Source organism: Archocentrus centrarchus, chromosome 18 (genome assembly GCF_007364275.1).
Source record: "Archocentrus centrarchus isolate MPI-CPG fArcCen1 chromosome 18, fArcCen1, whole genome shotgun sequence".
Taxonomy (NCBI): Eukaryota; Metazoa; Chordata; class Actinopteri; order Cichliformes; family Cichlidae; genus Archocentrus; species Archocentrus centrarchus.
Window position 1 is genome coordinate 22,855,296 of NC_044363.1, and position 17,059 is coordinate 22,872,354.

At 43.0% G+C, this 17,059-nt stretch overlaps 1 protein-coding gene across 1 annotated transcript; it reads left to right on the forward strand.

Annotated features, from left to right (window-relative positions):
• Positions 1-1,725: 1,725 nt before the first annotated feature.
• LOC115797562 (cornifelin homolog B-like) lies at positions 1,726-16,047 on the forward strand. Its single transcript, XM_030754162.1, has 4 exons — positions 1,726-1,977; positions 13,981-14,079; positions 14,412-14,560; positions 15,503-16,047. Exons 2-4 carry the CDS (start codon positions 13,983-13,985, stop codon positions 15,641-15,643), a joined length of 387 nt encoding a protein of 128 aa, XP_030610022.1. The 5' UTR covers positions 1,726-1,977; positions 13,981-13,982; the 3' UTR covers positions 15,644-16,047.
• The last annotated feature ends 1,012 nt before the right edge of the window (positions 16,048-17,059 follow it).

Consider the following 17,059-nt stretch of genomic DNA (forward strand, 5'->3'; position numbering starts at 1 on the left):
AAGCTTCAATTATAGCGCCCTCTCCTGGAAAAGTGCAATGTTTTCAATTACACACCTGCATGCACACGCTCACACACCTCAATGATCTGAAGCATCTTTGCACTGTCTGAGGCACACACGTTATGACCATTATATCAGGTTCTATTTACAGATAAAGATGGATGAATGTGTGTGTTGTGTTACTGAGCAGAGTGCTGGGAAAACATGGCATTAACCAGATGTGCTTGTGTAACTACCGCTTTAGCGACAGCGTCCGTCATCACGTTGAAAGGACGAGCCAGCAAAGGTTGTCTTTAATTCATAACTGTTGGCCATAACGACGCTAAAACTGTGCGAGTATGAACCTGGCTGACTGTCTCGTTCTCGCTCCTTCACTCGTAACCGGCGAATCACCTGAACCAGTCAGCTGATTCATTCCGAGAACGAAGCAGCAGCTGCTTCGGACGTCATATGTCACGTGATTTTTTTTTTCCGCTCTGAAGCAAGCTACGAAGCAGTGGTTCTCTGGAGATGTAAGCCCGGGGTTCGAAACGCGTATTGAGGCTTCGGTTTCACACTCTCATCACTAGTGCTGGGGTTTCATGAAAGATGCGAGCTGACTGAGTGCAGCTCCTGTCACAGCACAAAGCAGGCACACGTTATACCGTCACGTGCCACGTAACATATTTTACTTCGGGAAAGAAAGGAATTTGTCAGCGGTTCAAACACAAACATATCCACGGGTTTCTGGAAGAGTATACGTAGGCTGCCATGACAGACGGTTACTTCCGCTATACGGTTTATACTTCCGGTTACCCAAACTCAGAGTTAATGACAAAATTGTGTTACTTTGTGCTGTAACAGGCGGCTTTATTAGTTGGAACATGAGCTCGGATTCAACTTGTGCTGTTGTCGGTTGTCACTACATCAGTCTGTACATTTTTTCAAATTAATTTATTCTGTAAATTTGTTCTTTTTCCCCAAAATTATACTACCCAGTTGCGCATCCTATTACTGTATTTTTACTTATGTTTTAAGTTTTTCTTTAAGGTACAGCCTTGTATTTTTTTATGCTATTTTATTTATAGTGTGACACTACAGCATACAGCCTACACAAAGCTTTAACAGTGTGTGCGTCTCCTCGATCACAGCCTTCAGCCAGTTCAGTGTTCCTGTTTCAGTGGTCTGAACACTCTCATATCCAGATCAGTGATATACCTTCCACGGAATAGCTGCAGCATCACTACATGATTTTCCTAATCAGCATACAGGAGCAGCTGACTGTCTCCATCACTCCACTTTCCCTTAGCATGACTCATGCTAAGTGCTGTGGCTCGGCTCTACAGCTGATTTAAAGAAAATAAAGTTGCCTTGTTTGTTCAGCATGACTTTATCGATTTTATTGCTTTGAAGGTAATCTGGTGCTCATATAACTACGTGATTCCTCGACATAAACACCTTCGGAAAAAACAAGATAATTGATAATGTGGATGTAGCTGACTTCGGCCCATAATTTCATGTCATCTAGCCAGTGAGTGAGAAGTGATGGGTGAGGCACTGTTACCTCGCTGCTTTTTAAAACATCCTTGCAATGTATCCACCTCCGATGTGGTACCATTTAGGCCAGGTAAAAGAAACTGCAGTGTCAAAATGTTTAAATGAACGGCAAGTGTGTAAGCCCGCAACCGTAAACAACAGCGCAAGCAGAAGTAAAATACCGGCTTCCGCTATGAATTATGGGTAATGGCGCGAAGTCCGGAATACCGTTTGCTCGTCTGCCTTCACACACACGTTTAGGCAATTTCAAGGCCACATGAAGTTTGGTGGGCCGTGGCGACTGACTGCAGAAACTTTGTGTCCTGACTTCTGATCTAGAAATTGAATTGCACCACCTAGTGCGCATGTATGTGTTCCCTCCCCTCCCTGATTTGTAGTTAAACGCTGCGCCTTCCGCTTTGTCTTACTTTTCTCTTGAAAGCTTGAAGAACCAGAGAAAAGGTGAGAAAAACTTTCAATAGCGAACAACTTAAAACAGTCAGCAATCTTTGTGAACTTATTACATAGTTTAATATACTTGTGGTAATGGTAATTTTATTCACAAGATGCTGTGAATAAAGGCAGTTTTAGAGCCTTCCAAGATACTGAACCTCAAGTTCCTCCTGATGCATTCATTGGAGTGTGACTGTGTGAATGCTGGATAGAAAATACTTAGATGGGACTTCCGGGAAGGATATGAAGAGGACGGACGCATAAACTTGCAGTTCCACCAGACCCACCAACATATAGCCGACAAAGTAATGAAAAGTGATAAATGAGTACCAAACTGAAGGGAAAGGGCTCAAGAATACGGAGTTCTAGTCAGAAGTCAGAAAAGAACGACATGAAGGCAGGTAGAAAAGACGACGTTATAACAGGCTCCAAGCAGCTAACGTTAGCCGAAGCTACACCGTTGAAAGCTATGGGAGACGCCAGCGGGGAAACAGCGATGCTAATGGAATTAAGAAAACTTCGGCAGGAAAACACTGACTCATTTCGGGAGCTGAAGAGCTCTTTACATCGGGTAGAGTCATCTATGGAGGACTTGAAGAAACGAATGGAGGGGCTGGACAGAAGAGTGACTGAAGCGGAGGACAGAGTAAGTGCAACGGAGGACAGAAGCATACGGCAGGAGAGAGCACTGGGATATTTGCTGGAAAGAGAAGCTCTCCTCACGGCTAAATGTGACGACATGGAAAACAGACTCCGCCGTAATAACATCAGGCTGTATGGCGTTCCAGAGGGAGCGGAAAAGGAAGACATGATAAACTTTATCACAGACCTCCTGAGCACCTCTTTAGAGTTACGAGAAGAAGTTGTTATTAAATTAGAAAGAGCACACAGAGCACCAGGTCCGAAGCCTAAAGCCGCAGCGGCGCCCCCAAGATCCATCATAGCCCGGTTTTTGGACTTTAGTGTAAAACAAAAAGTGCTTTCACAAGCTTGGAAGCAAAAAAACATACGGTACCAAGAGCACACGATTTATTTCGACCATGACTACTCACCGGACTTGCAGAAGAAAAGGAAAAAAGTCAGAGAAGTAATAAAAAAGCTAAAAGAAAAGAACATCAGGGCCCAGTCACCATACCCAGCCCAGCTGAAACTCTTCCTGAACGAGGGCACAAAATTATTCCCCTCACTTTCAGCAGCGCATTCTACACTGAAAGAACTCGGCATTGAATCATCTTTGGAGGACGGAGAGATACTGGAACAGGAGTTGACACGAGACGGATGGACAACTCAGGGAAAGAAGAGAAAGAGCCAACAGCTGAACCCTGCTGAGATCAGAGCCATTATCCAAGGTGATAACAGAGAGAAGAGAGCCCCTTCCTGTGAATGAGATCGCCATATCAAGTCTAGAAGTGCATGAGAGGTAAATAGAAGCTAAATTTGTGATGAACAGTAAGGAAGATAATAGACAATAACAATAGAATAATAGTAAATAAGACTAGACATGCAAGGGAGTGTCATTTATCATAAAATATTGACTTCAACATATAGATTCAGGCTATAAAAGAAGTGTTGAAAAATAAGCTACGGGACGGTGGGGAAGGGAGGAAGAGGAGGACTGGATGAAGCAAATTTTACGATTATGGCGGTGTGACGATACCTTGGGGACATCTTGGAGGACCATCGCCCAGGCACTTTGTGCACACCACCCAGAGAGCCCCATCTCTCTGCCCAAAGAAGATCGGGGGTGGGGACCCCCTGACTTTAGTTGTAGGGTTGTGTTTGTGTTCACCTCATTTCAGGGGCAAACCACCGGGTTATTGGAAGCTCACAGTTGTTTTTCATGTTCAGGAAAACTTTTTTGTTTCTTTACCATTTTGTGTCTCTCAGCAAACAATATTTTCTATGTAATTGCAACTTTTGACTTCACTCTGATTATAATTAAGTACAGTTACAAGGGATAAGCTACAAAAATGGATACATTAACAGTAATCACTTATAATATAAACGGAATAAATAATCCCGTGAAGAGAAAGAAAATTCTGACCCAGCTGAAAAGATTGAATTGTTCTATTGCAATGCTTCAGGAAACCCACCTTAATGAGACAGAACATAAAAAACTCAGAAGGGAGTGGGTGGGGCAGGTTTATAGTGCTTCATGTGAAAGGGGTAGAAAGAGAGGAGTTGCCATTTTGTGTCACAGATCACTAGGTTTTGCCTTAGAAGACATGTATGAAGACAAAAAGGGACGCTACATCTTGGCTGTGGGTACAATTAGAGGGGTGAAAATGTCCCTCTTAAACATCTATGCGCCTAATGAAGATGATCCTAGCTTCTTTAAGGATATTTCAGCCCTTTTGACAACCAAAGCGGAGGGATTTATAATAGCAGGAGGTGATTTTAACTGTGTGATGAACCACAGAATGGACAAACATCCTTGTGAACAAAGACCAGTGCCCCAGAAGGCTAAAATATTGCCTAGTTTGATTGAAGAATTGGGGCTGATAGATGTATGGCGTCAAAGTCACCCCAGGGAGCGTGATTACACCTTTTTTTCAAAGGTTCACGGAAGTTATTCCAGAATAGATCTCTTTTTTGTCTTAAGGAGAGATGTACATAAAGTCATAAATTGTCACATCAAACCAATAACAATATCAGACCACAGTCCAGTTGTCATGACAATAAACTTAGAAAATGATAAACAACCAAAACAGTGGAGAATGAATGTTTCGCTTCTGAACTGCCCAGAAGTAGTTCAAAGAATTAAAAAAGATTGGAACGAGTATATGGAAAAAAATGATAATGGGGAAGTATCAGTGTCTACTCTTTGGGAAGCTGCAAAGGCGGTAATGAGGGGCAAGCTCATTTCTCTGTCATCCCAAATTAAAAGAGAACGCAATAAAAAACAGGTAGAATTAGAAAACCGCATTCAGCAATTGGAGGAAGAACATAAAAAGACAAATGATGAAACTATTTTAAAATCTCTCAGCGAATACAGGCAAACGCTAAATAACTTGTTGACATATAAGGCTGAGGGTGCATTACGGTTTGCTAACCAAAAGTACTATGAATCAGGTAATAGGGCTAGCAGGCTATTAGCATTTCAGTTGCGTAAGAAACAGGCAGATCGCACAGTGGAAAAGATAATGCATCCTTTTACAAAGAAAACACTGTCCCATCCTAAAGACATAGCAGAAGCTTTTTCAGCTTACTATGAGATGCTTTATGAATCAGAGGAGATAGACAATAAAATAGAGAAGATTAAGAAGGAACTGGGTAAAATTACGTTACCAAAATTAATGGAAAATGACGCTAGAGCAATGAGGGATCCAATCACAAAAAAGGAAATTGAGGAAGCCATAACAAATTTAAAAAACAACAAAGTGCCAGGAGCAGATGGGTTCCCTGGGGAATTTTATAAGTATTTTAAAACAGAAGTCACACCCCTATTACAAAGGGTATTTAATTATGCCCTCACAAATAAGGATCCCCCAAAGTCTTGGTCAGAAGCAATAATATCTATAATTCCCAAGGAAGGCAAAGACCCCACAAATTGTTCATCCTACAGACCAATAAGTTTGCTTAACTGTGATTTAAAAATTCTGACTACAATATTGGCAAATCGAATTCAAAAATGTATCCACACAATAATTAAACCGGACCAAACAGGATTTATAACGGGACGTCTAGGGATAAATAATATTAGGAGAACCTTAAATGTGATCTCTGTGGCAAAACAAAAACAGGATCCTTCAATGCTTCTCAGCCTTGATGCTGAAAAAGCATTTGATAGGGTTGACTGGCAGTACCTGAGACACACACTAGAAAAAATGGGATTTCATAGAGATTTTATTAATTGGATTACTGTGTTATATTCTGGACCCACATCCAAAGTACGGGTGAATGGATATTCCTCAAAGAATTTTAGTTTAAAAAGAGGGACTAGGCAGGGATGTCCTCTTTCGCCTCTACTATTTGCAATTAGTATCGAGCCCCTGGCGGAAAGCATACGGACAGACTCTAGAATTCATGGAGTAACAGCAGGAGGAGTGACTCATAAAATTTCATTATACGCGGATGACATTATTTTGTATATTTCTAACCCTCTGAGTTCGATCCCCAGGCTCATGACTGGTTTAAGAGATATTGGAGAAATCTCAGGCTACAAGATCAATGAAACCAAGTCAGAGGCTATGATGCTGGTGGGCAAATGGCCAAAAGGTTTAGATAAAGAGGCCACTTTTAATTGGCCCAAAAGGGGGTTTAAATACTTGGGTGTGATGATTACACCACAAACCTCGCAACTATTTAATGGAAATTATGGTAGACTAATCACACAAATAAAGTCGGACCTAACCAGATGGGAGATTCTTCCTCTGTCCTTATTGGGCAGAATAGAAACAGTGAGAATGAATTTACTCCCACGATTAATGTATCTATTTCAGGCACTCCCTATTTGGATACCTGCCTCTGCTTTTAAAACTTTAGATAAAATGATTAATAACTTTATTTGGCAGAGGAGGAAGCCAAGGATTAGGCAGAAACTACTATTCAGCCCAAGAGAAAGAGGTGGTCTCGGTTTGCCTAATTTGAAGTTGTATTACTGGGCAGCACAACTTCGTGTCGTGGTCGAATGGCTTGTACAAGATGAGGAGACGAACTGGATTGGCCTGGAGAATAATGCGTGCCAGTTGGTACCTCTTGAAGGGATCCCATTTATGGAGGGAAAGAAATGGAAAGATTTAAAAGTTGAAAATGAGTGGATTATCTGTACGCACAGGGTTTGGTCCTTGGTGAGGAAAAAAATAGGAGCACCTTTAACAATATCACGCATAGTGAAAATAGCCAAGATTATTGACTTTTTTCCAAACAAACTGGATACAGGATACCAGAGATGGGCACAGCAGGGATTAATAAGAATCAACCAGTTATTCAATGGAGAAACCCTTAAGTCATTTAAGCAGCTACAAGACAAATATGGATTATGCTCTAAAGATTTTTATAGATATTTACAATTAAGAAACTTTCTCTTATCACACAAGGAATGGCCTACTTTGAAACAAAATATAATACCCCTGGAAAAGTTTATGGTAAAATGCGTAGAGGAAAATAGCAAGAGGAAGATTGTGTCTAATATATATAGACACTTACAGATGCATTTCTCTGACAATTCCTTAGATATAAAACAAAAGTGGGAACTGGAAATGAACATTGTTATTGAAGACGAAGAGTGGGAGAGGGTTTGTGAAAATGGTCATAAGATCACCCATAGCCCAGGGTGGAAGGAATTTGATTGGAAATTGAAAATGAGATTCTTTAAATCGCCCTTTAGTATCTCAAAATACGACAGGAATGCTACAAATTTGTGTTGGAGGAATTGTAACCAGATAGGGGATCACACTCATATTTTCTGGGACTGCCCAGCATTGACCTCATTCTGGCAGGGAGTGCAGACAGAAGTTCAAAAAATTTTTAAGTTCACACTACCGCTGAACCCACTGCATTACATATTGGGCTTGACCCCAGGAGGAAATATTGGGAAAAAGGAAGTTCAGTTACTACAGATTCTTCTACTGGTTGCAAGGAAAATGATAACTCTGTCCTGGTTCAAGCCTTTGCCCCCCACCCTTCAACAATGGCAAGAAAGACTGAAAGGGGTGTATACAATGGAAAAGATAACGGCAACACTTCAAGTAAAAATGGACGTCTTTCTAAGAGTATGGACCCCAGCCATCTCCCACTTTGGATGGTCTCACAGATGAAGATGTAGGTTCTAAGAAGTTGTGTCAGTCCCTTTTGTGGGTTTTGTTCTTCCTCTTCTCTATGGAAGACGCCGGGTGGGTTCACCCACCCCTCATGTGAGTCCACAAGGACCATTTTGATCGATTTCAGTTGCTGAAATGCATGTTAATTGTTTGCTGAGACACTAACCCCCCCCCTTTTTTTTTTTTTTTTTTTTTCCCTCCTTTTTTTTTTTTTTTTTTTTTTTTTGTGTGTTTGTTTTCTTTTTTCTGTTGTATTATGTGTATGCAGGTAAATATGTACAGATGCACATATGTTGGGTTCATAATAACACATACTCTTAAATAAAGAATGTTCAAAAAAAAAAAAGAAAATACTTAGATGTAGAAACTGGCTTGTATGAATGTGTGTGTAAATGAAACATACTGTATAAAGTGCTTTGAGTGCTCATGTAGGGTAGGAAATGCTATAAAAGAACCAGTTTATTTATCATTTACGTACACAGACTGCTACAGGACACTTTTCTTTTAACGCCATTTATGTATATGTGTAAATTTGATGTGATTTGTTGCATACACAACAGAAAACACTCTGTTATACGTGTAACAATGGCCACATTGTGGACAGTAATGTTTCAAACCAGCCTGTTACCTTTTTCATATTCCAGGATTGCATTTTTCCATACACACACACTGTAAAAAAAAAAAAACAATTGAATTTATGGTAAAATACCAGCAGCTGTGGTTGCCAGTACTTCACTGTAAACTGATCTACGGTAAATACCGTAAACAGGTTCTCGGTAAAATACTGGCAACCACAGCTGCTGTGGTGTTTTACTTTAAAACCGTTTACGGCTTTTTCCACCATTTTCCTCAAACACAATCCCTACATTCTCTCCTACTGATGGCACTGCCAGTGACAATTCCTATCTGGCTGCAGACAAAGGGACACATCACATGTCTCACACTTCCCATTTAGTGTTTCTGTGGCAAATTCTGCAGCGGCGTCGCCCCGTGCTGGCTCTCTGGGATGTTGGCTGACCACCTCTCATTGGAACTGGGAGGTGTTTCTCACCTGGGGCCTTCTGGGGCTCAAGTTTCAAAGGAGCTCCCATGAGGGACACAGCAAGCTCCTCTGTGAAAGTTTGCCATGTCATTGGCTTCTGCTGCATCGTGCCACATGGTTCTCTGTGCACAATAAAAGTTTGTCGCAGCTATGTCAATGAGATGTTGAAACAGTGGTGGTCCATCTCATGGCTTTTCTGTGGACTGATGTTGGTGAGATCATTTGATCAGATGTGTCCCATATGTTCATTATATTCGGTGACAGTGGTGGGCCTGGGGAGAGAAACCTTCTGTTTTGTGCCATCTGAGCTTTTCTGCCAATACTCCACTATGTCCCCACTGTACACAGAGTGGACAGTGGAGCACATGGAGACTTTCCTGGTATCCATCCATTTCATAAACAGGAGATCCCTGTCCCTGATCCACCGGATACTGCCCCGTGGGGATTGTTTGGTGAGGGAATTTTCACGGTTTGTGGGGACACCGAATCTCCCCTGCCTGTATGTCCGACATGCACCGAAACCCTGCTGTCTAAGATGTCGGAAGAGGAGGAGACTGGTGTAAAAATTGTCCATAGAGATGATATATCCTGACCCAAGGTAGGATTTTTGCACCAAACCAGTGACAGCCCGTGGAAAGCCAGGAAAGCCCGTGTCCAGAAGCCATTTTTGCCTTATCTCTGTAGAGCTGGAAGTCAATTGTATAGCCATTTACATCTGCTAGCACAAAAAACTTCAGCCCCCACTTTGTGGGCTTGGCCTTCATGTATTGTTTGATGCCGAGCCTGGCCTTGGTCGCTACCATCCTCTCATCCACCGAAAGGTGCTGCCTTGGATGGTAAATGGCCTTGCACCTCATGCAGATCAACTCCATAAGTGGTCTGACTCGGTGGAGACGGTCATACTCTGTGCTCTTTTTTTCCTCATGTATTTTGTCCTCCTCTGGGTCACTCGTGTGAATACATGACAAAATGGCCATGAACCGGTCTTGAGACGTGATGGTGGCAGGGAATGGCACATGGAAAGCAGCGCCTTTGCGCCAAAAATCAGTTTGTGGAGGTGCACAACAGACATGAATAGCAGCATACCAAAGAATTTTCTTATATCTTCTGTAGATGTATCCCTCCAAGTGAACTTCTTACCATGCGCAAGTTTTTCAGCTGCATTTTTATTTGTGCTGTGACACAGGAGTTTGAGCACTTCTGTCAAAGAAATTGGAGAATATCTCCAATGGAGAAGGGTTCCCCATATTGAGGGGGGGGGGGTTGGACACCAGGTGTTCTTTTTGTTGTGAACCTTGGCGGTGGCGGTACTCCCACATCAGGTTCAGTCTCACTCCTCCATCTGTGTTCATGAGGGGAGCGGCTGCAGTCCCTGACCGAGTCACCGGAGCCTCCAGCCTCCTCCTGACCTCTCTCTCTCTCTCTCTCTCACCTCTGCCTCTACTTCTCCTGGCTCTCCTACTTGTGGCTGGCTGCTCCTCATCACAAACCAATCTGAAATTAGTGGAATAATAAACTGAGCTGGCCATTCAACCTAGATATGACTTGGAAGCTTACACTATGCTGAAAAAGCCATACAGAAAATGCATGCAGCGTATTTCGCCATGCATTTTGTTATGCACACAAACATCGCACAAACTCACTGCCATAGGGCACTAAAAAGTCATCACACAAATCAAGCTTACACATACATTTACAACCTATACAAAGTAATAACAAAGCTAAACTCTCTCCATATAGACATGCAGTTTCGTTCGTCCAGAAACTCAGCCGATCTAACGTTACTTTTCGTCGCCAGACTTTTCTCCTTCTGCTGCCGTTTGTTCCTCCAAGGCGTCTTTGTATGGCGTTGGTAGCTTCACCTGTTGGGAGGATTGTCTCATAGACATTTTTATCTTTCTTTTGCTTTGATATTTTGTGTTTCTGAGCTGCTCTTTGTTTTCTCCGCTCCTCTCTAAAGAAGAAGTTTCTGTGTTGGGGGAGTAAGGAGAAAGGACCTGATTCGCAGGCTTCCTGAAGCCGTCGGGGTGAAATTACCGTAATGATCCTATTATGGCTGTGTAGCCCTGTTTCTCAGCTTTCAGGAATTTTTACGATCTGTCAAACCTTCGCAAAATTACAGTAATGAGAAGAACATGTACGATGATGTGTGACATCCGATGCGTCAGGCGTAACTACTATCTGCTATCACAGTTCACTAGAGATACTCTGAAATATGGGACTGGCCAATCAGTGGCATGCTGTCCTCCGCAGTGGCGGTCCTAGCCTGTTTGGCGCCCTGGGCGAGCATCCCCGCCGGCGCCCCCCCCCCCCCCCACACACACAATAGCGATCGCCGCACTACTACACTTGGGGGGGTAATGAGCGACTGCTGTGTGGTGTATGTAGCTTTCTGCCATGGTCTGACAGACAGGCTTTAACAGAAGGTCCCCCCACCATCACAGGCACACTCAGAATTTCTTTTAAATTTTTATTTGAAAAAACATGGAAGAAACTGAAATATTACACAGCTTCTGCTTACCTTTATCTTTGCTTGTTTCTCCTCTTCTTCTTTTCTCTTTTTCCTAAACTGTGCACCTGATGGCTTTGACCTTTTCCTTTCCATCTGCCACAATTCGCCACCACCACCGCCCATCCCCAGGGTTGTCAGATCTGACTGACAGTTGCCAGCCCAACACAACAAAACCTCCACTGAAACTCATGTTAATAGCACCAGGTGTGATATATATTTAAATATACAAGCTTTGGGTAACTTGTTAAAATTTTGGCTGCTTTTCACCATATTTGGTAGGTTTTTAGGAAGTTTTTATTGTAAAATTATATATCTATATAATTTTATAATTATATAGAAATATCTATATAATATTCCACCCCAATGTGTTCACAAGCTGCCCAATCTGGCAACACTGCGCCATCCACCAACATTTGTCCAAACTGTCTAGATTCGTATTTGTGTTATTTTTTTTATCAGGATTCGGGTTCACACAAATACTGTGATTTAATGACCATATTTACAGTATTATAAATGAAATTGGCTTTGTGTTCTATCAGTTGTGTGCATCTAATTTTATTAGACGCACAGATTCATTCTGTGGAACATGGGAGGAAAAAAAAAAAAAAAAAGAGTCAGTTTTGCATATCTCGCAAAAGTTTTGCGAGATCCTGAGTTACTTTTGCGAGATCTCGCAAAACTTTTCAATATTAGGACATACACTTCGCGTTAATCTTGATATGGCAGTGTCCGTGAGGATGAAAGGTTTGGCGAGAGACTGCCAGCAAAAGTCGCCTTTATTTATAATTCAGCGGTTACTGTTGGCTGTAACCAGGCCCAAACTGTACAGGCATGAATGAATGAACCCGGCTGACAGTCTCACTCTCACGCCATCACTGCTTCACTCGACTCGCACCCCAGGCTGAGAGGAGAAGGGGGCGGGGCAGCGCTGTGTGTGTGTGACGATCGAGTGAAGCAGTGACAGCGAGACAGAGAGAGAATCCCCCGCCTGCCCTTTTTCTTCTGTTACAACCTGTCTGACCATGGCAGAAAGCTACATGCAATACACAGCAAGCAGAGGGCGCCCATTATCCCACAAGTGGAGCAGTGCGGTAGGCGTTGCTGCGGCGATCGCAATGCGTTGGGGGGAGGGGGGCGGTCATGCCGCCCTAGATGGAATGCCGCCCTGGGCGGCTGCCCATGTCGCCCATATCAGAAACCGCCACTGGTCCTCCGCGTCACATTTTTGTATCGCCTCGGATCGCTTAGAACCTCAGGTGAGTGAGTACGGAAAAAGGACCGGCAAAGTGTACCTGATTCTAATGGAAATGCCGTCAAATCGCGGCGAGTCAAGTTGACCCGCAGTGAGTCGTTCCGTATGGAAAAGCAGCTTTTTAAACAGCTGCAGTGCCCCCACCACAGCCTGTGGAGCTGTAGTAGGTGGACAAAGCAATCCAATCCAGCTAAGTCTCCATTAAGGAATAAAATATCAATATTCTGGTAGGAGGTCGAAAATTTGTCAAAAATTGAAGGTACAGGAAAGAAAGATTTTCACAGTGAAAATGTGTGATTTCAACATATTATGACAGTTAAAATTACAGTTATGTATTGGGGTTTTTTTATTTATGGTAATCACATGTTTCTGGTCTATTTCATTTTACAGTCTGTTGCTGTTGCCATTTGACAGTTTTCCACTGTATTTTTTTTTTTGTTTATTTAATTTTAGTTATTTTTACCAGGCGTGACAGGCAGAAAGGAAAGGGTATGAAAAAAGAGTGAGAAAGAAAAACAAAAACAAAACAAAGTTGAGAAAAGAATAATCAAAGAATGATATCCACATATCTACACATGCACATACATACACATACACACACAATCCTGCTGTTGCTTGCAAGTAATGTGTGTACAGTATGTGCCTCTGTCATGGAACGTACTCACCAATGGAGGCAAGAAACTGCAATCATGCCCCCCGTGATCCAGAGGCGAACGGGAAAGGACCCAGGGGACGCGGCCTATCCACGGCCCACCAGGACATCAGAAGACGAGAGGCCACACATCCCGATGGCAACTGCGCACACACCCCAGAGGCCAAACGGCAAGAGTCCAGACAGCCAGAGGCAATGAGCAGCCATCCCCCGCCGCAGGCCGGCATCCCCCGCACGAGCCGCGAATACGGCCCCAAGGCCCCAGGCGCCCGAGAACCGCCCGACACCCAGCAGAGTACCCCCCACACCAAAGAGGCCCGAGCCACCCCCCAGGCCACAACCGCCAAGGGAGCGGGCCAAGAACCACGCCAACACATCCGGCCGCTAACCCCGGGACCCACGGGCACCCGACACTCCAGGGGCAGCAGTGGCAACCAGCAGGAAGCAGCAGGAAGCGATAGGGAGTGATAGGGAGGGGTGACTCCCACCCTCCGCAACCATGTCCCACAGGTGCCAAGGCTCAGCAAACCACAGGCCCAGGCCCTGCTGTCCACACATTCACACACATGCACACACATGTACCACACACATACACACGCACACACATTTACCACACACATACACACGCACACACATGCACCACACACACACACAAATCATATATTCATACTCACACAAATGACTGTCACACATTCAGTCCACTGTATTTTTTACGAACTTCTTTTACAGTGCAGGAGCTACGACCACTGTAACCCTTCACTCTGTCTGATTTTTTTGTCGTGTTTCTTCCAGGCATGGCTTTCCTACAGGAGTCCACCCAGGTGATGAGAGACACCATGTGTGAGCAGTGGACCACTGACCTCTATGATTGCACCTCTGATATGAAGTCCTGTAAGTCAACCCAGCAATCCGTTCAAACAGCATTTATTTCTACATCAACCGTCTCCTCAGACTTTGTTTGCAGTACAGTAGCAGAGTGTGTGAACTCGGGAAGAAAGGCTGCGCCACTTTTAACTAAAATTCCAGGATAAACAGTGAACCGCACAATGAAAACCAAGCAAAGAGGACAAGTACACCGATCAGGACATGCAGGGGGGTTAAAAAACAAAGGACCTCTTTCAAAATATATTTTGTTCACATTGTCATCTGATGCATTGTGATAATAAAAAATAATAAACACTGATACTCTGATATTGTATTTGTGTGCATTTTTCTTCATCAAGGTTGCTGCACCCTTTGGTGTTTCCCCTGCATGCAGTGTCAGACAGCCAGTAAACACGGATGGTGCTGTGCCCTGCTACTCCTGGATGTTTGCTGTGGTGTGGTGTCCTGCTTTCTCCGCAAGTCCATCAGAGAGCGTTACAACATCCCTGTGAGGCTGGGTTGGGGATGGAGGGGGTGGATGTTACTGGCTGTATATAAGACATGGCTGCGATTGCTGTGATGTCACTCATATTGAACTCTGCATTTTAAAGCTTCCACTTCAGCTTTATGGTCACTGCCATACTGCCAATTTATACCGACTGATACCGGAAAGTCCCAAAGCTGATCCTTATATCCACTGCCTTATTAGGGAATGTGTATGTTTGTCTTTTGGCTCTAACATTATGTAAGTAACATAAATTCTAATGCGCATTTTGGGGCAGCCATATAAAATGCACTATAAAAGAAAATGTAAAGTTCCTCTGTGGGTTCCCCTCAGTTCCCAAATACCTCCCGGCTGTCTCAGTACCCTTTTACGGTTTTTGTTTGCAGTGATGAAGAGTAATCATATCAGGCAGTGCCATCAGAAAGAAGACTAAAGATTTTAGGAAGTACCATAAAGTAGAAAAGGAGGAAATCTGTAACCCTCTTATTTATCACTGTGGGGAAGAAAACTGCAGCTGTGGGCATTTTGCCAAACTCAGAGATGTTTTGTCACCCAACTCTCCACAGGGTTTTAAAGAACTACAGCTTTATTGTTTATTTTCCTGATTTTATCAACCGTGTAGCAGGTAGCTGTTCCTGCCCAGCATGCATAGCTGACAGTTGGTGAATATAGTGGAGCTTTTAGCAGCCAAAGAGACAAAGCAGAGCTCAAAGTTGAAGAAATATTTGGCCCACAGTCACCAAGTGGGCAGTCCAGAGTGATCAAGAGTCACTGTGAGCAGTCTTAAACCAACACTTACAGGCCCTCTGCATTTTGTTTCAGTGCTGTTGCTGATGCTGTAGTATTCCCCACATTTTAAACTGTTACAACCATGACAGCTACACATTAAACCACAGTAACTCCCGCTGCCTGATCCTCTCTCTCTTCTTCTTCTCCATCCTGCAGGGCTCATTCTGTGATGACTGCTGCAAAATATGTTGGTGTTACCCGTGTGTTTGGCACCAGATGCATCATGAGCTGAATATCAGGGAAAACTTGCAGCCCACCACCTCGATGATGTTCACCACACAGGTCATCCATGAATAAGATACAACCATTTTTGCTGTGGGTTGAGGGCATATACCATGATTTCTTAATAAAACTTGTCATAATTTTGTAATAATACAACATGCATGAAAAGATTAGTTCTGTTTCTCTTATGTTAAAGACAAACAAAGTAGCGTAGCACCTTGTCTGCTTTCTTTTTCACAGCTCAGTGCTGAGCACTGTGCAGTATGATGCAGTGCTCTGCAGTATGTAACACCCATGTTAGCTGTTTTATAGACTTCAGCTTTAAAGCCAGATGTTTTAAGTTTCACTGTCGTATCTTTGTGCTGGATGTTATCTCAGGTATAGGTTTAATCTTAACATCGTTCTGTTTCAAATTACATGACTGCTGTTATTGTAATCGTCACCTGACATGAGTTTAACATATGTTTAAATAAAAACTATTGACGTTCACCTATTATGATGTATTGTCTTAATCAGCCAGTTACCAATAATATGTATTCAGATTTGATACATTTAATTACTGACACAAAAAGAAGGAAAAAAAAAACACACCACAATGCGAGCATCACCCTCAACCTTGTCCTGAAGAGTGGGGCACCTCAGGGACTTATAGTGGGCACGCTGTCCGCTCCTATAACGCTTCACAAAATACCTGCAAACTTAAATGAAAAGACTGTGTGTGATGGTGGAACCTGGTTGGGTGCTGTGGAAAATTAAATCTGAAACCAAACCAATTTTCTGAGATTGAAGGCTATGCAGCCACCTGCAGAACAATAATTTATTTGAAATCTTTCAGTCTGGATTTAGACCCCACCATAACAGCCTTAATAAGGTCACCAATGACCTCTTATTAGCTGCAGTCAATGGCCTGGTTTCAGTCCTGGTTCTGTTAGATCTTAGTGCAGCTTTTAATACCTCTGATCACAGCATCTTACAGGGATTAAAAAGCGACGGATAAGAGTTGCTGCCCTCTCTTGGATTAAATCTTAACTTATCAGATACCAATTTGTTAATGTAAATGAGAAATGCTCATAAAGTTACCTATGGAGTGCCACGGGGCTCTGTACTGTAGATATGACAGGAAAAACTATAAACCACAACGCTGCAAGAAATATCTGTGTTGTATAACAGCTATGAGGCAGGCAGGATTTGGAACCTGATGCAGGACTCGAGAACTCAAAATCAGCTTTAGTGCACTGAGACACTGACATAATGACTCTGACATACGGACTTGACACTGAAAGACAAAAAGACAAACACAGAGGCAAGAATGAAGGAACAGAATGGCGTCATAAAAGGGAAGTACCAAACCTGTTGTCAACTTAAAGCAAGCAAGGAACTAAAACCACAGATAAGAGCAAAGAAGAAATGATGAACCCACAAAAACACAAAACCCTGGGTCAAACCCTGTGGCCTTATACATTTCTGTTTCTCTACATTAAAAAATACAGA